At 36.9% G+C, this 24928-nt stretch overlaps 1 protein-coding gene across 3 annotated transcripts in view; it reads right to left on the bottom strand.

The window, feature by feature from the left end:
• LOC122227522 (UDP-glucuronosyltransferase 3A2-like) overlaps nucleotides 1-24928 on the bottom strand; it is a 42887-nt gene that overhangs the window by 12910 nt on the left and 5049 nt on the right. Inside the window, exons 2-4 of one of the 3 annotated variants that reach the window (XM_042952101.1) lie at nucleotides 20298-20403; nucleotides 8639-8645; nucleotides 1967-2070 (exon numbers count right to left, since the gene is read on the bottom strand). In XM_042952101.1, the coding sequence (XP_042808035.1) occupies nucleotides 1967-2070; nucleotides 8639-8645; nucleotides 20298-20403 (217 nt within the window). Of the gene's footprint in view, nucleotides 1-1966; nucleotides 2076-8638; nucleotides 8646-20289; nucleotides 20404-24928 lie in introns of all 3 variants that reach the window. The other 2 variants (XM_042952090.1, XM_042952096.1) reach the window with 2 other exon arrangements.

Genomic DNA, 24928 nt, shown 5'->3' with positions numbered 1-24928 from the left:
TCTATTTCCTTTAGGTGTGATGCTCTCTTTAACTTTCATTTGTATACTAACTTTTTATCAGTGACTGTCCTGTTTCCTAAGTGAACTGTGGAAATAACTTCATGACATCAATATTCATGATATAGCCCTTTTAGTTGAAATTGAGAATAGCCTGAATTTGATAGATTGCCTCACACAAGGAACTTTCTGATGGCAATATTTGAATTCTAATTCTAAGCTGAACATGAGATTTACGTCTTCCTACCAGAAAAGATTAACATTTAAAACAAACAAAAATAAAAGCCTTTGTGAAGCTAACTACTATCCTTTCCACTTCATACCCAGCTGGAGTATTCACAAAAGTTCATGCTAAAATTTTACCAATATCTATTAAGACTCTGGTCTATGGCACTGTTCCAGGAACCATTCTGCTTTAATGTTTTTGCATCAGTGCCTGCAAGGAAAATGATCCTTTTTATGCAGCATAGGGACAAATAGATGAGAATGTTCCTGACCAGAGGTTACAGGTACAAGTACTTTGGTGACCCATGGGCCTACCATTTGAATGAAGAACTAAGAGAATCAATGGCCTGGCCAACCTGTAACCTGTACAACACTACACTATGTCAGCCCACTGAAAGAAAGCCCACAGGTGAGAACTCATTGGCAATATGCAGATCTACACCTGGGGGTTAAAATCAACTTCATGTGATAACAGGTGATTAGCTGAAATTATTCTCTATTATATTTTAAGTGATTTTACCCAAACAGTGCTGCTAAATATTGGTGACAAATTTAAAATATGAAGTACAAATTCCTCAAAAGTAGAACATTAATCATGTCAGAAATTAAGTTAATTAAAAAAATATAAGAAAGCACTGTGCTTGGTGTATTATACCATATGTGACATGTATATAAAACCAGCCTTCAGGGCGGCAGGGTGGCTCAGTCGGTTAAGCGTCCGACTTCAGCACAGGTCATGATCTCACGTTCTGTGAGTTCCAGCCCCGCGTCAGGCTCTGTGCTGACAGCTCAGAGCCTGGAGCCTGCTTCGGATTCTGTGTCTCCCTCTCTCTCTGCTCCTCCCCTGCTCTCACTGTCTCTCTCTCAAAAATAAAATAAACATTAAAAAAAAAACGGCCTTCAAGGTAATCAGTTTAAAGAAGAAGAGATGAGATATAGAATTTAAAAATGTATCAATAACAAGATGATATAGACAAAATTTCAAATCAGTACTTTAGATCAGATCTCTTATATATGAGAAAATTTGGAGTCTAGTTTGACTAAGGAAAATGACTTTATAAAAAAAGCCATATTTTATGACCACCTACTAGCAAACAAAATTTCTAAGGAAGAAGGGGGGTGGACATTAAGCCACTGTATTAATCAAGTAAGGAATGAATTTGTGTCTTCCCCTCTGATGTCAAACATGAAGAACTTTCTATACATTCTAGGTAATGGCAAAGCTCTCAGGTTACTCACTCGTTGTGTATCACCAAGATATTTGATTTCTTAAACGAGTTTAAAAGACACTGGTTTGAGGTATAAGAAATCAATATTCATAAGCATTTTTCTATTCTTGAATTTATGTGAGGAAGCGGGAGGAAAAATAAGTATAATATGGCGACTCCCATTTGCATACCAACAATGAGAAATTAAATTGTCTATCCACCATCTGTGTGGTGGAGAATATGCAAACACTGTAGGTGAAGTGTTGCCAGGAAGATCCAAAAGGAACAATCCCCCTCATATACAGAAATGCATTCCTACTTTCAGTGGAAGAGGCACACTACACAGACTGAATAATTGTGAGTAAAAATTCATCTACTCCATTTATTCTCTGCCCCCTGTCATTTATCTCCCCATCTATCCATTCATCCATTCATCTATCCATTGCTCTTAAACTCACTCCAAGTATCTATGTATCCAACCATTCATTTAAATCACTAAAACGTAAGTCTTTCAAGCAGAGAATAAAAGAAATTACCTGCCATGCAAAGCTTCTGTCACAAGGAAATCAAAACATTTCTTGAATTCTTTTTTATGATCTTCAGGTGGAAGCCAACTGATAACTTTATATGATGTTTCACCCTTTTCTTAAAAAAGAGGATAAAAAATAAAACACCAATAGGAAAAATTTTAATTATGCCATACAACCCAAATTAACATTCGCATGAGGATATCATGGTTTATTTATTCCAATTATTGTAAATATTTTCAAATGTTCCCTTACTGAACTTCTATTTTGTATGGTTTTTTCTGCTTTCTCATTTCTTCAATCACACAACCTGCCAATATTTATTGATAATAGGTTTAGGCACTTTTATTCATTTTAAAGTACTTCAAGATTCTATTTAAAGTTTTCACATAAAGGTATAACTATTCATCATTTTATAGGTGAGAAAACAGAGATGAAAGGAGTGCCAGATAATTTGTCAGGATTGCACGTATAGTGAATGGCATACCTTATATTTAAATACAGACCTTATTTTATACCCGTTCCCCTGTCATTTATCACTTAGAAAAAGAAATCATTTTCATTAAAATTAAAAGTGAAACATGCAGAGGTTTTTCATTCTACCAAAAAATACCAATGCCTAAATTAAAAATTTAGTCTTCTAAATTAAAAATTGCCGTTAAAAATTGCAGTCTTGTGCAGCCCTACTTACCATCCTGGCATTTTCCCCATAACTCCTGTGTAATAAAAAGTCTAACACCATTTTTGAAGTTAGACTGCTGACAGCTTTCAAGCTTCATCTCTCCCTTAACCTTCCGTGACATATCCTGAAAAACTTAGAGGAAAGGCTCAACATGCCCTCCCTTGTGTGACCAAGATTTTCAAGCCAAGCAAGCCAGACCCACGTTAGGGGGATCCTCACCTCCATCCCACTCAGAAGCTTCCACAATTGGCATTTAGAGACAAAAGTATGGGTTTAACTTTTACATGGTCTTGATTATGTGTCTCACACAAACCTATTTTCTGTATCAGATTGGATTGTGTTTCTGGATTCCAGCATGAGCTGTGATTGACACTAGGCTAGGTAGAATTCTGTGACTGTGTGCCGCAGTCAGGTATTGCCCCCTTAAGAATGGTCCTCCAGAGTAAAACTGATAGCAATTTACAAGTGCACTGAATGATGTAAAGAAGGGTAGTTACCAAGTGATATGATGAGATCGATACCTGCAAAAGTAGATGGTGTGCTAGAACCTTAGAAAATGACTTTTCTGCTGCTGCTGATTATCTTGTAGCTAGAGGAAAATCTTGATTAACACAGTAATAGAGAAAAAGACTGATGACAGGCCCATGGAGTTATTTCAAGGAGTTAGTTCGAATTAATTTCACATGTCTCAAAATTATCCATGGGGAGACCCCTAACTTTGATGATACTAATGGGGATATTCTGAAGAAGAAGCTTATATATATATATATATATATATATATATATATATATATATAGGCAGGTTATAACAGATACTTCCCCAAAATACATCTAATAACAACCAAAAGAAAGAGAAAAGAGAGGAGATGGGCAGGGTGGGAGAGTCAGGAAAGAAAACAGAGTTCTGTTTTGATACGTGTGGGAATCTAACATTACTTTTAAAAATTTACAACTGATAAAGGGGACAAGTTGCTTTTGTACCTCTCTGTCAGAACTTCCAAATGAATTTTAACATTGGATGAGATGAAACAATGACAAAGATTAGTGAGATTAGTGTTCTTAATCAATACTGGGGCAAAAATAACAGATATAATGATTATATTTTCTATATTTATGTAGATATTCCTGTATTACTAGGAGTCAAAAGTATTAGATACAGGACATATTTCCATGCCCTGTCTTAACTACTGGGATAAAATATCCCATAGTCATAGCAACCATCTTTTACATCATCTACTAATAGTAATTGTTGTCTTATGTAATATGTCATAAATTAAAATAATATTAGAGTTCTGGCACTTATAGTCAGCTTGACAAAAAAGGACGTGTTTGGATCTGTCCAACATATTAACCTTTAAATACAACCCAATACATATTGAAACAGTGGCTTTAAGGATGAAATCCCATTATAAAAGATCTATTAAGCAAAGGAGTGATTATCTACACTGCTTTTCCATTTAATAGCTTAATTTAGATTAATTCATAAACCTGAAAAGAATTTATGATACCTTGCAGAACATTACTATAACATTGCAATGATGCATCATATTAAGCCTGCTCCCCATCTCCAATATTACTGAAATTGCTGACTCTATCTAAGTAGTAATAGATACTTTGCAAGCATAGATTTGTTAGTATGTTCTGATCCTATTTCAACAAGATCTCAGCTGCAGTTTCTCTTCTCCTTCATCTTTGAAGGATACAAATCACTTGTACTGACTTCTCATGGACTACCTCAACAGCCTTGCTCATAAGCTTTGCTGGCAAGATCTTAACCACATTTACCTTTCTCCAGGAGCACGTGTATGACACTATATTGTGGACAACTTTTGTAGAGATTCATTGAACACACTCATTCAAGACACAAAAATTCACATAGAGGCTCACAAAGAGGGATGTGCCACTGCCTTACACAAAGCAGAAGCTACAGCACCTCAGGTGATTCCTAAGAAGAATTATTTGTTCAGTGGAGGACTTTCCATCCCTGACACTGTCAAGAAAGTACTCCTGTGGTCCACTTTGAGCACATATGTACAAAAAGCTTTCCTGGACACACATTCAAACAGAAACTGGTGAAAATTCTCTTTTATATACACACACACACATATTCAACATCATATGTATATATATAATTTTGTAAAAAAAAAAAAAAGGTCAAAAGATAGTAGGGAAATTTCTGGGAAGATGGTAGAGCAACAGGAATCTGCCTCCCCTAATTAAATAAAAATTGAACTAGAAGACTCGGTCTAGAGTATCTATTTTGAAGAGTTGCAGTAACTTCTAGGGCAGGTTTTCAATGTAAATTGCAGATAATCTTACTCAATTTCAGTTATTTCAGCTTTTATCACAATAGCAACTATCCATCCCCTCTCCCCATCACATGGCAAGCACCTATACATGTATTCACAAAGCAGCATGCACAGAGGTTTCAAGAACCAGAGTGGACCAAAACAAACAAACAAACAAACAAACAAAATCCAAATATCACATATCTGGGTTCTGATTGCTGCTTGCTGCTCTAATCACAGAAGTGCAGACAAAGAAGTAGGCAGCAAAGTCTTTGCTATCCCTACACCTATTGTTGCAACCATCTCCCCGCTCTGGCTGAATGGACTTCAAGGGATCTTAAAAGGCTGATGATCTTTTTTTCTCCCTCATTTTTCTGTTTTTCCCTTATGCAAGACAGATATTAAAGGCTAGAACATTGGAAAACAACTACATAAACCAGGAACACTAGAAGAAAGTGTCCACTTATGACCAGGAAAAGGTCCAGAAAATACCTGAGGACATTGAAATCTACATCTTATATTGATCTTTTCCACAACAGCAGGATAAAACAATCAAAAAAATTAATAAACAAAATGAATAACAAAAATCTGCAGACCCTGGGGAAGGGAGGAAAGTCTCATCTCCAGATTTAACACATGGTTAGATTCAAATATTCAGTCTTCTACAAAAATCACAAGACACACCAAGAAGCTGAAAACGAAAGCCTATTCAGAGGAAAATAATAAATCAACAGAAACTGTTCTTGAGAAAAACCTGATGGTAGATATACCAGACAATGACTTTAAAATCACTGCCTTAAAGATTCTCAGAGAACCAAAGCAAGATGTGGGGGAGGTAGAGGAAAAAAAATGTGTGCAAAATAAAAATGTCAATAAAGGGATAGAAAATCAGAAAAGAAGCTAAAAACGAATTCTAGAAATGAAAAATACAACTAATGTGATGAAAATTTCACTAGAGGGATTCAAAGGCAGATTTGAGTCAAAAGAAATTAACAGTGAACCTAAAGAGAAGATAATGAAAATGATAGAGGCTGGAGAGCAGTAAAGTTAAGACTGAAAAAAAGACAACATAGCCTAAGGATCCAACATATGCACTGTGGATGCTCAGAAGGAGAAGAAAGAAAGAAAGGGATAGAGAGAATACTTCAGCTATGATCTCCAAAATCTCCCAAATTGGATGAAAGATGTGAATATAAACATCCAAGCTCATCAACTCCAAGAAAAATGAGCTCAGACACATAGTCGAGACTCATTATAATCAAATTTAGAAAGATAAAAAGAGAATATTAAAAGCAGCAAGAGAAAAGTGACTCATCACATACAAGTGATTGTCAATGAGATTATCAATAGATTTCTAATCAGAAACTTTAGAGACCAGAAGTCAGCAGGCCAATACATTCAAAGTGGTAAAATAAAAGAATGGCCAAAAAAAAATTCTGTATCTGGCAACACTGTCCCTCAAAGGTGAGGGGAAAATCAAAACATTCCCAAATAAACAAAACCTAAGGAAACTTGCTACCACTAGGCCCACACTGAGAGAAATGCTCAAGGGAGTCCTCCAGGGAAAAAACAAAAGGACACCAGATACTAATTCAAAGGTGAATGAAAAAATAAATATTTTAATAAAGGTAACTGCATAGAAAAATATAAACTTAGTATTATAGCAACAGTTTCTAACTACTTTTGGTTTCTACATGATTAAAGAAACAAGTCCGTTTTTTAAAACAAATCATTGGTTTAAAAACAAGTATTACTTAAACTTTGTAATGCCAAACAAGTTTTCTATATAATTTAATGTACTAATTCATTTAAATTAATGAAAGTTTATGTCTGGGGGCACACGATGTACAAAAAGATATTTTTGTGATGTCAACAACCCAAGAGGGTGACCATGAACAACACATTACAGGAGCAGAATTTTTGAATGTTATCAAACTTGAACTTCTATAAATTATAATGAGTGACACAGATTTAGCAGGTTAAATGAAATCCCCAAGATAACACACGCAAAAAATAGCTATAGAATATACACAAAAGGAAATGACAAAGGGATTTAAAATTTTCACAACAAAGACTCAACTAAACACAAAAGAAACAGTAATACAGAAAGTGAGGAACAAAAAGCTGCAAGGCATATAGAAAACAAATAGAAAAATGACAGAAGTCTCTCCTCATCAGTAAGTACTTCAAATGGACATGCATGAAACTCCCATATCAAAAGACAGACTTTGGGTAAAAACACATGATCCAATTGTAATAGCATTGTTTGGTGACAGATGGTAGCTACACGTGCGGTGAGCATAGCATAACATATACATATGCAGTTGGCAAATCACTATGTCAGACATCTGAAACTAGTGTCACATTGTGTATCAACTATACTTCAATAAAAATAATAGAGGAGCCAAGATGATGGAACAACATGGAAGATTTTTGTGGGTCTCTCATCTATGAAATACAGCCAGACCAACACTAAACCATCTTACACACCTAGAGAACTGATTGGAAGATTAACACAACAACCTGCACAACCTGAACCACAGAATTCAGCAGGTACATGACACAAAGAGCTGAACTTGGAGAGCAAGAAGCCCCAAAAGGTAGGGAACCCCTTTTGCAGGCAGAGAGAGGATGGAGACTGGGAAGGAGGGGAGAATACAGGAAAAACACCCCTCTCCAAAAGCAGCTGGAGAGAAAGTGGAAAATTGGAAACAACCCCAGGGACTAAAGTAAAAAGGGAGAAAGGAGAAAGGAAAGGGTTTAAATTCCATTAAGACTGTAAACAACGGGAGCACAAAGTCTGCAACTCCACAGCTTGATATCTGGCGGTGCTCTGGTGGGAAGGGCGAATCCCCAGGAACAGAGTGGGGTCCAGGAGGTTCTTGGGCCACATGAGGAAAAGCAGTTCCACTGCTAAAAGGACATTTGGTAGAAACTGTTGAGGCCACCTGGTCCCAGCAGACCCCAGAAAACGGCCACATTGGCTGGTGCTGGAACAAGGTTGTTAAGGGTGAAGCCTGGTGCCTGATGTGCATTGTGATTTTCCATAATCCCTGAAATGCTGCTGCTACGCTATCTCGAGAACTTTTTCTGAGGCAGGATGGCACCTGGCCACAGTCTTGGGGCACAGGCAGCAGCAGGGTCCAGCAAGTATTCCTGGGTGCAGCTGACATTCGGCCATTGTGAGGTGAGACCCTCCTGTAGAGGGGTGGAATGGGTCAAAGCCTAGGTCCTTCACAAGTAAGGGGCCAGGGAAAACAGCTGCATCTGAGATAAAACTCTGGAGAGAGATACTGCCTGGGGCTTGGTCATGGGCAGTAAAGAAGCAGGCAGTGGACCAAAGCTGAAGACAGAGGATGGGTGCACGATTGCTGACTGGGGAGAACAGAATTCCAATACTAGAGACTGGGTAATGGGGTGACACCATTTTCACTGCTCCCACGCATGTGCATATGCACCTACGGGGCCACAACACTCCACCCCAGTAGGCAAGCAGTGCCATTTAGTAGAAAATGAGGCCATTACACTAAGCCCCGCCCAACTGGGCCAACCTTGGTCTTGAAGAACACAAGTCTCACCGCCTGCTTAGTGTGTGGACTATAAAGTGCTTCATAGTCTGACTTCTAGCAGAAAACGAAGTAATTTCAGTCCTATTTCAGTCTGTTAGCACGTCCATCTATTCAATTTCTTTCCTTTTTTTCTCTTTTTCACTTCTTTTCTTTTTCTTGAATACAGAAAGAGAAAAAATTCATTTTTAATTTTTATTAAAAACATTTTTGTTTAACTTTTTTACTATATTTTTTACGTTTGTGTAAATTTTTTCAAATTCTATTTTACTTCCATCACTTTATTTTACTCTACTTCAGTGTATTCACTTTATCAAATTTTCAAACGATTTCCTTTTTTCTTATTCTTTTTTCTCTTATTCATTTCTTTTCTTTCTCTTGAATACAGAAAGAGAAAAAATTCATTTTATTTTCAATCTCTATTAAAAATATTTTTCTTTAATTTTTTCACTATATTTTTTACTTTTATGTAAATTTTTTCATTCTATTTGACTCCCAACATTTCATTTTAGTCTACTTCAGTGTATTCAATTTTTCAATTTCTCAAACGATTTCCTTTTTTTCTCCCCCACCTTTTTTCTCTAATCTATCAAATCACTTTCAACACCCAGACCAAACACACCTAGGATCTAATATCATTTATTCGATTTTTGTGTGTGCTTTTTCAATTTTTTAATTTTAATATTTCTTTAATATTAAATTTTTTAATTTCAATTTTTCTGCCTTATTACTTCCTTTTCTCCCTTCAAAATGACACAATGAAGGAATTCACCCCAAAAGAAAGAGCACAAAGAAACGACAGCCAGGGATTTAACCAACACAGACACAAGCAAGATGTCTGAACCAGAATTTAGAATCACGATAATAAGAATACTAGCTGGACTCAAAAATAGATTAGAATCCCTTTCTGCAGAGAAAAAAGAAGTAAAAAATAGCCAGAATGAAATTAAAAATACTATAAATGAGCTGCAAACACGGATGGATGCAGCAGCACCAAAGATGGATGAGGCAGAACAGAGAATCAGTGATACAGAGAACAAACTTATAGAGAATAATGAAGCAGGAAAAAAGAGGGAAATTAAGACAAAAGAGCACGATTTAAGAATGAGAGAAATCAGTGACTCATTAAAAAGGAACAACATCAGAATCATAGGGGTCCCAGAGGAGGAAGAGAGAGAAAAAGGGGTAGAAGGGTTATGTGAGCAAATAATAGCAGAAAACTTTCCTAACTTGGAGAAAGACACAGACATCAAAATCCAGGAAGCACAGAGGACTCCCATTGGATTCAACAAAAACCGACCATCAGTAAGGCATATCGTAGTCAAATTCACAAAATACTCAGGCAAGGAGAGAATCATGAAAGCAGCAAGGGAAAAAAAAGTCCCTAACCTACAAGGGAAGACAGATCAGGTTTGCAGCAGACCTATCCACAGAAACTTGGCAGGCCAGAAAGGAGTGCCGGGGTATATTCAGTGTGCTGAATCAGAAACATGCAGCCAAGAATTCTTTATCCAGCAAGGCTGTCATTCAAAATAGAAGGAGAGATAAAAACTTTCCCAGACAAACAAAAATTAAAGGAGTTTGTGACCACTAAACCACCCTGCAAGAAATTTTAAGGGGGACACACTGAGGGGGAGAAAAGATGGAAATACATATATATATATACACACACACACACACACACACAAATACTTGGAAACTGAAGAACATGCTACTGAAGAATGAATGGGCTAACCACGAAGTTAAAGAGGAAATTGAAAAGTATATGGAAGCCAATTAAAATGATAACACCACAACCCCAAACCTCTGGGATGCAGCAAAGGCAGTCATAAGAGGAAAGTATATAGCAATCCAGGCCTTCCTAAAGAAGGAAGAAAGATCTCAAATACACAAACTAACCTTATACCTTAAAGAGCTGGAAAAAGAACAACAAATAAAACCCCAAACCAGAAGAAGACAGGAAATAATAAAGATTAGAGCAGAAATTAATGCTATCCAAACCAAAAAAACAGTAGGACAGATCAGTGAAACCAGAAGCTGGTTCTTTGAAAGAATTAACAAACTTGATAAACCACTAGCCAGTTTGATCAAAAAGAAAAAGGAAAGGACTCAAATAAAATCAAGAATGAAAGAGGAGAGATCACAACCAACACAACAGAAATAAAAACAACAATAAGAGAATATTATGAGCAATTATATGCCAATAAAATGGGCAATGTGGAACAAATGGACAAATTCCTAGAAACATATACACTACCAAAACTGAAACAGAAAGAAATAGAAAATTTGAACAGACACATAACCAGTAAGGAAATCGAATTAGTAATCAAAAATCTGCCAAAAAACAAGAGTCCAGGGCTGGGTGGCTTTCCAGGGGAATTCTACCAAACATTTAAGGAAGAGTTAACACTTATTCTCTTGAAGCTGCTCCAAAATATAAAAAAGGAAGGAAAACTTCCAAACTCTTTTTATGAAGCCAGTATTACCTTGATTCCAAAACCAGACAGAGACCCCACTAAAAAGGAGAAATATAAACCAATTTCCCTGATGAACATGGATGCAAAAATCCTTAACAAGATATTAGCCAACCAGATCCAACAATACATTAAAAAAAATTTCACCACAAGCAAGTGGGATTTATACCTGGGATGCAGGGCTGGTTCAATATCCACAAAACAACTAACGTGATTCATCACATCAATAAAAGAAAGGACAAGAACCATATGATCCTCTCAATAGATGCAGAGAATATTTGACAAAATACAGCATCCTTTCTTGATAAAAACCCTCAAGACATTAGGGATAGAAGGAGCATACCTCGAGATCATAAAAGCCATATATGAACGACCCAATGCTAATGTCATCCTCAATGGGGAAAAGCTGAGACCTTTCCCCCTAAGGTCAGGAGCAAGACAGGGATGTCCACGCTCACAACTGTTATTCAACATACTATTGGAAGTCTGAGCCTCTGCAATCAGACAACACAAAGAAATAAAAGGCATCCAAATTGGCCGGGAGGAGGTCAAACTTTCACTCTTCACAAATGACATGATACTCTATCTGGAAAACCTAAAAGATTTCACTAAAAAACTGCTAGAATTGACTCATGAATTCAGCAAAGTTGCAGGATATAAAACCAACACACAGAAATCGGTTGCATTCCTGTACACCAACAATGAAGTGACAGAAAGAGAAATCAAGGAATCGATCCCATTTACAATTGCACAAAAAACCATAAAATACCTAGGAATAAATCTAACCCAAGAGGTGAAAAATCTATACACTGAAAACTATACAAAGCTTCTGAAAGAAATTGAAGAAGACACACACACACAAAAAAAAAAAAAAAAAAAAAAAAAAAACAGAAAAAGATTCCATGCTCCTGGATAGGAAGAACAAATATTGTTAAAATGTTGACACTACCCCAAACAATCTACATATTTAATGCAATCCCTATCAAAGTAACACCAGTATTCTTCACAGAGCTAGAACAAATAATCCTAAAATTTGTATGGAACCAGAAAAGACCCTGAGTAGCCAAAGCAATCTTGAAAAAGAAAACCAAAGCAGGAGGCATCACAATCCCAGACTCCAAGCTATACTACAAAGCTGTAATCATCAAGACTGTATGGTACTGGCACAAAAACAGACACTCCTATCAATGGAACAGAATAGAGAACCCAGAAATGGACCCACAAATGTATGGCCAACTAATCTCTGACAAAGCAGAAAAGAATATCTAATGGAATAAAGACAGTCTCTTCAGTAAATGGTGCTGGGAAAACTGGATGGCGACATGCAGAAGAATAAACCTGGACCACTTTCTTACACCATACACAAAAATAAACTCAAAATGGATGAAAGACCTCAATGTAAGACAGGAAGCCATCAAAACCCTAGAGGAGAAAGCAGACAAAAACCTCCTTGATCTTGCCCGCAGCAACTTCTTACTCAACACATCTCCAGAGGAAAGGGAAACAAAAGCAAAAATGAACTACTGGGACTTCATCAAAATAAAAAGTTTCTGCACAGCAAAGGAAACAATCAGCAAAACTAAAAGGCAACCGACAGAATGGGAGAAGATATTTGCAAATGACATATCAGATGAAGGGTTAGTATCCAAAACCTATAAAGAACTTATCAAACTCCACACCCAGAAAACAAATAATCCAGTGAAGAAATGGGCAAAAGAACATGAATAGACACTTCTTCAAAGAAGACATCCATATGGCCATCCAACACATAAAAAATGCTCAACTTCACTCATCATCAGGGAAATACAAATCAAAACCACAATGAGATACCACCTTACACCTGTCAAAATGGCTAACATTAACAACTCAGACAACAACAGATGTTGGCAAAGATGCGGAGAAAGAGGATCTCTTTTGCATTGTTGGTGGGAATAAAAACTGGTGCAGCCACTCTGGAAAACAGTATGGAGGGTCCTAAAAAAATTAAAAATAGAACTACCCTACGACCTGCAATTGCACTACTAGGTATTTATCCAAGGGATACAGGTGTGCTGCTTTGAAGGGACACATGCATCCCCATGTTTATAGCAGCACTATCAACAATAGTCAAAGTATGGAAAGAGCCCAAATATCCATCAATGGATGAATGGATAAAGAAAATGTGGCGCATATATATATATATATATATATATATATATATACATATATATATATATATATACCCAAATATCCATTGATGGATATTTGGGCTCTTTATATATATATATATATATATATATATATATATACACACACACACACACACACACACACACACACACACACAATGGAGTATTTCTCAGCAATCAAAAAGAATGAAATCTTGCCATTTGCAACTATGTGGATGGAACTAGAGGGTATTATGCTAAGTGAAATTAGTCAGTCAGAGAAAGACAAAATCATATGACTTCACTCATATGAGGACTTTAAGAGACAAAACAGATGAACATAAAGGAAGGGAAACAAAAATAATATAAAAACAAGGAGGGGGCAAAACACAAGAGACTCATAAATATGGAGAATAAACTGAGAGTTACTGGAGGGCTTGTGGGAGGGGGATGGGCTAAATGGGTAAGGGGCACTAAGGAATCTACTCCTGAAATCACTGTTGCACTATATGCTAACTAATTTGGATGTAAATTTTAAAAAATTAAAAATAAAATTAAAATAATAATAACAATAATTAAAAAATTAAAAATTAAATGGGATTAACAATGGGGAGATGAAGATGTGAGTTGTATGGGAACTTTCTGTACCATCTTTGCAATTTTTATTTAAATACAAAATCATTCCAAAATGAAGAAATTATTTTTAAAAATAAATACAAAAATTAAAAGGCTACAAACACACACACAAAGAAAAACATGATCTAACTATAAACTGTCTACAAGAGACTTTAGGTCCAATGATACAGGTACACAGAAAAAGATATTCCATACAAATAACAATCAAAGAAAGCAGATGAGCAAATATCAATCACAATAGACCATAAATCAAAAAATATTACAAGACAAAGAAAGATATTATATATCAATAAAAGATTCACTACAGCAAGAAGATAAAACTATCATAAACACATATCATCTAATGAGAAACCACAAAATATCTAAAGCAAAAGCTGGCAGAATGGAGGGAGAAACAGATAGTTCCATAATAATCATTGGAGATTTCATACTCCACTCTCAATAATGGACAGAAAAACCAGAAAGAAGATCAGTAAGGAAATAGAAGACTTGCACACAAGACTTGCACACATTGATCCACTAGATGTAACAGACATATACAGAACATTCTACCTAACAGTAACAGCATACTCATTCCTCTTAAAGGTACCTGAGACATTTTCCAGCAGAGACCATATGTTCAGTCACAAATAAGTCTCAACAGATTTTAAAACATAATTACCCCAGGACATCTGACCACAACAGGATGGAGGTAGAAATCAACAACAGAAGGAAAACTGGAAAATTTATCAATTATGGTAATTAAACAACATATTTTATATAAGCAATGTGTCAAATAGAAATCACAACAGAAATCAGAAAATACTTAGACAAAAATAAATATGAAAATACAGCATACCAAAACTTATGGGTTGTACCAAAATTAGTACTCAGAAGAAAATTTACAGCTATGTTAACAAAGAAAGTTATCACATCAATAACCTATTCTGCCACCATAAGATATTGGGAAAGAAAGTGTATTAAATATAAAACAGAAGGTAGAATTAATAAAGATTAGGGGAGAAACTATTAATTTTGGAAATAAGAAAAAACAAGAAGGAATCAATGGAACCAGAGCCAATTCGTTGAAATAATGAATAAAATTTACAGACAAGGAAGACACAAATCACTACAATCAGAATGAAATCTTACCACTTGCAAGGACATGGATGAAGCTAGAGTGTATTACACTAAGTGAAATAAGACAGTCAGAGAAAGACAAATACTGTATAATTTCACTCATATGTGGTATTTAAGAAGCAAAACAGATGAACATAAGGGAAGGAAAGAAAATGAAAATAAGATAAAAACAAAGAGGCAAACCATAAGAGACTTGTAACTATGGAGAACAAACTGAGGGTTGCAGGAGGGGAGGTGGGAGGAGAGCTAAATGGGCAAAGGGCATTAAGGAGGCACTTGTGATAAGCACTGGGTGTTATATGTAACTGATGAATCACAAAATTCTGCTCTTAAAACCAATATTACACTATATGTTAACTAACCTGAATTTAAATAAAGTATTAGAAGAAAAAAAAATAAATGAAAGAAGTAACACCACTAATGACCACACAGAAATAAAAAGGACTATAAATGAATTCTATGAACTGCAGATGCTAAAAATTTAGACAACATTATATGGACAACTTCCTGGAAAGATATAAACTACCAAAGTTAAGTCAAAGAAGAAAAAGACATTCTAAATAAACCTATAAAGAGGAACGGTTGTTTTATTTGGGTTAAGTACTCAGAATCTCCTGCGAAATGGATATCCAAAATATAAAAGAAGATTGCACATGTGTCTCTACACACTAAAGACACAATACACAGCCTTAAAGAAGACTGTCCTTATCCTCTAGATTTTCAGACATTACTGATCATGACCAAAGCACTAATTCACTTTTCTAAATGCACAAAGCTGGTCTTTTTTTTTTTTTTAAAGTTTATTTATTTTGAGAGAGAGAGAGAAAAAAAAAAAAAACAAGTGGAGAAGGGGCAGAGAGACAGGGTGACAGAGGATACTTACCTACAGGAAATATCCCAATGAGGGGCTCAAACTCACAAACCATGAGATCATGACCTGAGCCGAAGTCAGATGCTTAACCAACTGAACCATATAGTTAGTCTTTTAAACAAGACATTCAGTAATATTTTCAACTCTCTCATCAGTCTTAGGCAGCAAGGCTCATAAAATACCATAATGACTTACTTAAACATGTTCAAATTGAAATACATGAGACATGGCATGTTCTGGCCATCAGTCAAACAAGAAGGGAAATGCCCATTCCAGTCCCACTGCTGACCGCCATAAAAGCCCAAAGCCACCCTCTTTTTCCTGCTCTCTCAATGTACTTTTGGACCACCTTGGGAGTTGCTTTACTCTCCCCTAAAAGTGTCATCATACTAATAATAAACCATTTTATAGCCTCTTGGTATATATGTAAGGCCATATGTCTTAACACCCAAACCTAACTTTGGGGTGGGGAGAGACATGCTGACTCTCAGATTGGCTGAAACAATTTAGGAAGAAACAATACTAATTTTACCCAAACTCTTCCAGAAAACTGAAAAAGGAACACAACCCAATTCATTCTGAGATAAGAATTTCACTGATAGCAATTGAAGAAAGAAAAAAAAAAAAACTCAAGAAAATCACAGAACGATGATCCTCATGGACAGAGATATAAATATTAAACCAAAATTCAAACAAACAAAATATAAAATATATAAAAGAAAAATACAGGGGTGCCTGGGTGGTTCATTCAGTTATGTGTCTGACTTCGGCTCAGGTCATGATCTCACAGCTTGTGAGTTCCAGCTGTGCGTCAGGCTCTGAGCTGTCAGCACTGGAGCCTGCTTCAGATTCTGTGTCTCCCTCTCTCTGTGTCCCTCCCCTGCTTGCCTCTCTCTCTCCCTCTCTCTCTCTCTCTCTCTCTGTGTATTTATATATAAAATATATTTTGACCAAATGGAATTCAATCCCAGACTACAAGCTTAAATTAACATTTGAAAATCTATTACTGACATTCATCATTTTAAAAGAATAAATAAAAAAATCATATTCATACTAATACATGTAGCAAAAGTATAAAATTACACTTCATCAAAGTAAAAATTGTGCTCTACAAAAAGCACTCCTGAGACAATGAAAAGTCGCGAACTGGGAAAAAATATTTGCAGGGCTTATATCTGGTATTTTACCATATATATATCCCAAATATATATCCAAGATATATATATATCCCAAATATATATCAAGAGCACTGAAGACTCAATAATAACAAAACAAAGAACCAATGTAAAAATGGGTGAAATTTAACAAACACTTCACCAGTGAAGATATATAGTAGACAAATAAACACATGAAGAAGGGCTTAGCATCATTACTAACAAAGGAAATGCATGTAAACACCGCAATGATATACAACTAAATACCTACACAAGGAAGGATAAAAGTAAAAAGGCTAACCAAGTACTGACAAGGGTGTGGTGTACATGAAGCTTGCAGTCACTTCTGGTGAGATGCAGAATGTTACAGCAATTTTGGAAACCAGTTTGGCCATTTCTTAAAAACTTAAACAGCACCTAACCTATGGTTCAGTCACTGCTCTCCTACCAGTTAATTCAGAGAAAAGACAGTACCTGTTCATACATAGGCATGCACACAAATCTACACAGCAGGTGTATTAACAATAGCTCAGAACTGGAGACAACACTAATGCCCAGCAACAGCAACTAAATAAACGCATTGTGTTAGTACACACATAGAACATTATTCAGCAAGAAAATGGAATGAACTACTCATACACACACTATGAATGCATCCAAAAATATTTATGCTGAGTACAATAAACTAAAATATAACACTAGATAATTATGATTCCACTGATATAAAATCTACATGATGTAATCTAACACATAGGGACATATTAGGGATTGACTGGCAATGGGAATAGAAAGGTGGGAGGCCCCAGAGGGGAGATTGCAAAAGGGCATTAGAAATCTTCTGGTGAGGGAAAAAATATATTTGTCATCTTGATTATGTTGATGATTTCATAGGTACATGTACAAATATATCAAATAATATATTTTAAATATATCCAGTTTATTATATGCCAATATTACTTCAATAGAATGGTTTAAATAATGAATATAAGCAACTTCAGTCTGTGGCCACAAGAAAGTGATAGGGCCATATGGAAATTCTTCCTTTAAACAACTAAAGAAAACCAGACCAAATATATGCTAAAATGGTTTTTTAGACGTTAGACACCAGGTAGCACAGGACATTCATGGATGGCTGGAGGAAGCTTCCAAGATACATCTCATGGAGGAGGCACCCACACCTGGCCTGGCCATCTCCCTGAGTGCAGCACAGCAGATTAGGGGAAGGACATGGCAGCTGGAATTCACAGGCCAGAATACCAGAAAACCAAAAGAGAGCTGTAGGGAAAGTTTGGGGTTGGAGTGTTCCTAAGAACAGTTCAGTTCAAACGTGAGGAAACTACCCAAGGCACAATAAAGAATGAAATAGAACAATACTCAGAGGTTTACAGAGCCTATTTTCAAGCCACTACTCAGGGCCTTGAGAGTTAATGAAGATCTAAAGGAAGTTCCCCAATCAACTAGATGAAGGTGCATTTTTACCTAACTCCTATAACTTTCTCTCTGTTGGTTCTGAAATTCAGAGGGAAAGGTGGTTGTGTTTTGTTAAACTCTATAAACCCTTGAAATAAGAAACTGACCCCACCTTGATAACAGCAGACTAAGATCCTGGGTTTTTTAGCTCCCAGGGGTAAGGTGAGCACTACTAGATAGATAAAGGGAGAAGACCTTCAGTCCATTCAAAAGTCTGAATTCCAAGACAGAGCTTCCTTGCATTAGCTATTGACCTGTTCTTCTACCTCCTTACCCAAAGAAAGCAGAACCTAACTGGTTGAAAGGGATGGAATTATCTGGTCATGGCAATGTCCCTCCAGGCAGAACTTCTCATGAGTGCAAGCAAGTCCCTCAGAATCAATGATGTAACTGCACAGTCCCCCCAGAAAAAAGAAGAACTGTCATGTGGAGAATGTCTATCTGGTGGATAGAAAGGTATAGCAAGCTCACTTAGGAAAAGGAAAATCTTGTGTAGGCTGGCATCTTACACTTGTGACTTCAGTTATTGATCAGAACAACCCCCATGTAAGCATTAGAAATGGTTTCTACTTCAGTATTTCTGAAGTCATTTATTTAGTAAAGTTGTAAATAAAAACTCTATAAGGAAGTTATCCAAACAAGTAGTTAATACACGTTCAAAAGTTTCAATACTGAGTATTGAATCAGGTCAACAAAAATAATCCAATCACGTGTTTCCTTATTTGCAGACCTCTGCAAAGGTACTGCTGTAGTGAAAAATAAATAATCCATTTCAAAACCTCCAGAATTTCCAGTAAATGGTAAATATTGCAAGAAACTCTGGACTCTTAAAACTTGGAACCAAGAATAAAACTAAGGGAATCCATGAGTCCCCTGAATTGTTGGTAGTTCTGAGTGTGGGTCTGTTTGTTAAAGAGGTAGAGGGTCTAAAGCTTTTAGCAGTTCCTCATTCCCAGAAACCACCAAAATGAAATGATCATGTGTTACAACTACCATGGTTGGCAGTCAAGGCAAATACACAATCAGACTGACAATTAAGGCAGATACAAAGGGACATATATGGAAAAGATATTCAGTGAACAATATAGAACCCAGTCTAAAAGGTGATTACACAATAACAATCTTAAGTTCATCTTCAGAATTCCATACTTGCTCAGACTTGATTTTCATAAAAAAATGCTTAATTTTGGATTTTTTTAAGCTAAAGCTGTAGCAATTCCAAATGAGAAAATCAGAGCTTTAAGTTCCAGATCCACCCAACTCTATTATTAAATTGCTGTGTGAACTTGAACAAATCTTTGCAGTTCTCTGGGCCTCTGTGTCCTTGTCTGTCAACAGAATTGTTGACAAGATTGATGAGCTTCATCTTAGCTAAAATTCTTTGCATTCAGTGACTCATGAACTTGTGACATCACTATGCACAACTCATAGGCAGCCAGTAACTTCTCATGAATACAGGATCATCTCACTGATAGATTTTGATCCTAAGACATGAATAAAAGACATCCTTTTAAAAGCTTTCTTAAATTTCGGGCCTCAGAACAGGATTAGAAAGTAACCTATGAAACAGAAAAAGCAGCTGTCCTTACATAATAGAACCTATAAATTTGGCTGAAGACATCTGTGCAAACAAATTAAAACCATACCACAGAGTAGTAGTTATCAAACTGATCAATAAATAATAATGTACAGAGGCCTGCCTGAGTTGAAGTGACACCTAGCTAAAGGGGTAAAACATGGAGATACAGCATGTGGAGGCCAGACCTACAGAACTTAATATGATAGTCAGCAGGTATCATAAACATACACACACACACACACGTTTTTCCCATTCTGTCAATACAACTAGATCCAGAAAGATTATGTGCTTCACAGTACTATACAAAACACATTGTCTCCCTGGGATAAAAGAATTCAATGATTACTAAAAAACATACCTGGGATTAAAAACTCTTCTCCGTAAAAAAGCATAGTGACATTATGACCATGATCTTGAAGAATCTCAGATACACGGTCCAGTAGTAGATAATGGCTTCCACCTAGGAACAACACAAAATTTCATTTTTGTAAAGATGTGAACAGAGGCTCTGAAATTGATGTGGCAGTTGGGAAATCCATGGTAAGGGGACAGAAAGTTGATGGTGAGCACAGGAAGATGAGTTTCTTCAGCCCCACTGTCTCACTTAAGGTAAGCCCCAGCTGAGGGCTTCTCAAATTTTGACCTGTGGTAATCCTCCATCAAAAATTTCCTTGTGACTCATGGCCTCCATGTCAGTGTGATGAACTTCTCTGCTTAGGCCTCAAGTACTTCCTGATCCTAGCGACATGCTCATTTTAGCCAGGCCTTGTGGAGATACCATGTCCTGAAGAAATAACTGTACTGGTGGAAATTAGGCACACTGCTGTAAATGAAGTGGGAAGGGTTTCTATTGGATAATCAGTCAGCACTCTTTATGGAATCATTCTCCATGTAAATTCATGTTAGAGGGGGAATTAGAAACATGGGATATTGAATATTAGTCCAAGAAATAGTCATTAAAGCAGAAGGAGGTAGATCCACCACTTAGAAACAAAATCCTTAAGGGGCATCTGGGTGGCTCAATAGGTTAAACGTCTGATGTCAGCTCAGGTCATGATCTCACAGCTTGTGAGTTCGAGCCCTGCGTCGGGCTCTGTGCTGACAGGTCAGAGCCTGGAGCCTGGAGCCTGCATCTGATTCTGTGTCTCCCTATCTCTCTGCTCCTCCCCTGTTCTCTCTCTCTCTCTCTCTCTCTCTCTCAAAAATAAATAAACATTAAAAAAATTTTTTTAATGAAACAAAATCCTTGAGATTCAAATATATTTAGCAGGATTCCAAGTTTCCAGTTAGGCCTGAAAATTTCTGAACATGAAATTAAGGCATTCAGGATAACTGTGGTCATTAGGGCATAACTGTAAGATCCTGCACATGACAGAGTTAGGCACCACCTATCCTAAGAAAATTGTGAGATTCTAAGGAAAGAGAAGCTTACTCCTAGGGGAAGTACTGGTTCTATCTTGCAATGATTGTCTAAAACTATGCATCATCAAGGAGCATTTCTCTTGAATCTATGGGTCTCAGAGCAGAGAATGCCCAATCAGGAAGAAAAGAATAGAATTGGCCCACGTTGGAAAGAGGGGTACTTTGGAAGATAACGACTTTGTAGTGATTAGGTCAGCAGAGTGGGATGTATGACTACAGTAATGGTGTGTCTGTGGGAATTACTCTAATTTTTAATTTGTGTTTGTGTTTCCTGAGGTAACACAGATTACATAAAATACAAACCCCTACCTCCTCAGACTGCTTGCTCTAGCTTACCTTTAACCTATGCAAGAAATGGATGCAGGGAGAGGAGAGTTAAGATGGCAGAGAAGTAGGAGGGCCTTGCCACTCAAACACAGCTGTATTGATGTCAGATCACTTAGAACACCCAGGAAATTGAACTGCAGAGCAGCCAAATGATCTCCACATTTGGAGGGATACAGCTTGGCAGGATTGAGGTGGATATGTGTGAATTTAGGGATATACAGTGGCAGAGCATAGAGGAGAGAGAACCCCTTCTGTGGAGAGACAAAAGGGAGAGAAAGAGAAAGGGATTATGAAAGTGCAGCATGGAGTTAGGACAAGAACAAGCTTCTCTGGACTATGGACTTGGGAGCAAGAAGTACTGAGTGTCCCAACTCTTTGTTTGCAACAGCCTTGGAATTGAAACTCAGAGTTTTCAGAAGTGTGCAACTTTATCCAGGCTGGATCCCTGGCTCATGCTCCTGGGGAGGAAGCAGCCACCCCAGAGTGCATAGTGTGGTGTAGCAATCTCTGGGGTGCCCTGGGAGAGAATAATTCTCTTCTCAGAGTACTTTGAGATGAAGGGTTTTTGTCTCCCCAAGGACAAAAGACCCTACAGGTGCCAGCCAAAGGCCTTTCATTAGCAGTGGGGAGAGGCTCTACTCTGGAGGTGGGGAGCATTGCTGCACAGTGCTGTGTCCTTTAAGACTTCAGATTTTGAATCCAGCTGAGCACCAAGAAGGTGCAGGAGAACTGTGGAGCAGGGCAAGCTGACTGCATTCTCTATTCTGTGAGGGCTGCCTGATAAGATAGGGTTGAGATCCCTGGTGCAGGGTTGAGAGATTGGAGTGATGTCATTTTCTCCCCAACACCAACACAGTGGGACATTGGAGAGCAACACAGTGGCTCCCAGTGGAGGCAGGACTGATTACACCTAAACCCTCCCCTCCATGCCTGGAAACTGCTTATTTACTGGAGCAAGACTGGCTGACCCATCGCAGCCAGTCTCTCCTCCAGAACAGCACAGCCACCAGCCCCAGGCGCCAACAGACAACTTTTTTTTTCCTCTCTTTCTTTCCCCCTTCTTTTTTCTTTTTTTTCTCTTGGAATCAGGCTCATGGTTTCTGATTTTCTTTTTGTCATTTCTTACCACATATATATATATATATATATATATATATATATATATATACACACACACACACACACACACATATATATACACATACATATGTATATGTATATGTATATCAATATATCTATATCTATATATAGATAGATATACATATATAGAGAGATATATTGATGTACATATACATTTGTATATGTATATGTATATCAGACTTTATTTATTCTCTTTTTGTTTCATCTTTTCTCTTTTATTCTACTTTTTTCTTTATTTTTTTCCTACTCTTTCTTTGGAATCAGGCTTATAGTTTTCTGGGGTTTTTTTTATTCTTTTTGGTTTTCTGTTCTCCACTTTCCTTTTTCTCTTTTTATGGGATCAGGTTTCCCCCATCCTTTTTTTCCTAGGGTTACTTCAACAAACAAATCAAAGCACACCTAGTTGAAGCAAGGAGGAGCTCTGCAAAGGATTGACCAGTGGGATAGAGCAGCCAAAACGCAACAGCAGAGTGCCTTCAACATACACCAGAAACACTTCCTGGAGCGCCAGGCCCTGGATAGTGTATGACTCCTTTTTAATATAGTAGTACTCTCAGATGCAGGACACATGACAGGCTTTTAAAAAATGCAAATGAGAGAAACTTAAGCAAAGTGACAAGCCAGAGGAATTCTCCCCATAAGAAAGGTTGAGAAGAAATCACAGCCAGAGACTTGCTCAAAAGAGATATAAAAAATATATCTGAACAAAATTTAGAAAAATAGTCATAAGACTGATAGCTAGGCTTGAAGAAAAGCATAGAAGACACCAGAGAAATGCTTGACACAGAGATCAAAGACCAAAGAACTAGTCAGGATGAATTTTAAAAATGCAATATGGAGATGCAAAATAACTAGATATAGTGACAGTGAGGATTGAAGAAGCAGAGGAGAGAATAGGTGAAATAAAATATAAAACTATGGAAAATAATAAACCTGAAAAAAAGAGGGAGAGGAAAGTACTAAACCACAGGGGAGAATTAGAGATCTAAGTGATTCCATGAAACAAAACAATATCCATATCAGAGGAGTCCCAGAAAAAGAAGAGCAAAAAGGGGCAGAAGGTTTATTTGAACAAATTATAGCTGAGCACTTCCCTAATCTGGGGGAAAAAAACAGGCATCCAAGTCCAAGAGGCACAGAGAACTCCCTTCAAAATCAACAAAAAAAAGGTCAACCCCATGACATATCATAGTGAAACTTGCAAAATACAAAGATAAAGAGAGAATTCTGAAAGCATCTAGGGACAAAATGTCCTTCACCTACAAAGGTAGACACATAAGTTTCCACTGAAACTTGGCAGGCCAGAAGGGAATGGCAGGAAACATTTAATATGATGAATAAGAAAAATATGTAGCCAAGAATCCTTTATTCAGCAAAGCTGTCATTCAGAAAAGGAGAAATAAAGAGCTTCCAAGCAAACATAAACTAAAGGAGTTTGTGACCACTAAACCAGTCCTGCAAGAAATTCTAAGAGGGACTCTGTGAGTGGAAAGCAGCAAAGACTACAAATGACCAGACAACATCACCACAAACACAAAACCACATTGTGTTATCTACAGATAACACAATGGCACTAAATTCATATCTTTCAATAATCACTCTGAATGTAAATGGACTAAATTCCCCAATCAAATGACACAGGGTATCAGAATAGATTAAAAAAACAAGACCCATCTATATGCTGCCTACAAGAGACCCATTTTAGACCTGAGGACATCTGCAGATTGAAAGTTAGGGATGGAGAACCATCTATCATGCTACTGGAATGTCAAAAGAAAGCTGGAGTAGCCATACTTAGACAAACTAGACTTTAAAACAAAGACTGTAACAAGAGATGAAGGAGGGCATTATATGATAATTAAGGGGTCTGTCCATCAAGAAAAGCTAACAATTGTAAACATTTATGCCCCCAACTTGAACTCCCAAATATATAAATCAATTAATCACAAACATGAGTAAACTTATTGACAATAATGCCATAATTGTAAGAGACTTTAATACTCCACTTACAACAATGGATAGATTAGTTAAGCAGAAAATCTACACGGGAACAATGGTCTTGAATGACACACTGGATCAGATGGACTTAACAGATA

Source organism: Panthera leo, chromosome A1, assembly GCF_018350215.1.
Source record: "Panthera leo isolate Ple1 chromosome A1, P.leo_Ple1_pat1.1, whole genome shotgun sequence".
In the NCBI taxonomy this organism is placed as follows: Eukaryota; Metazoa; Chordata; class Mammalia; order Carnivora; family Felidae; genus Panthera; species Panthera leo.
This window is presented reverse-complemented; position numbering and strand designations above follow the sequence as displayed.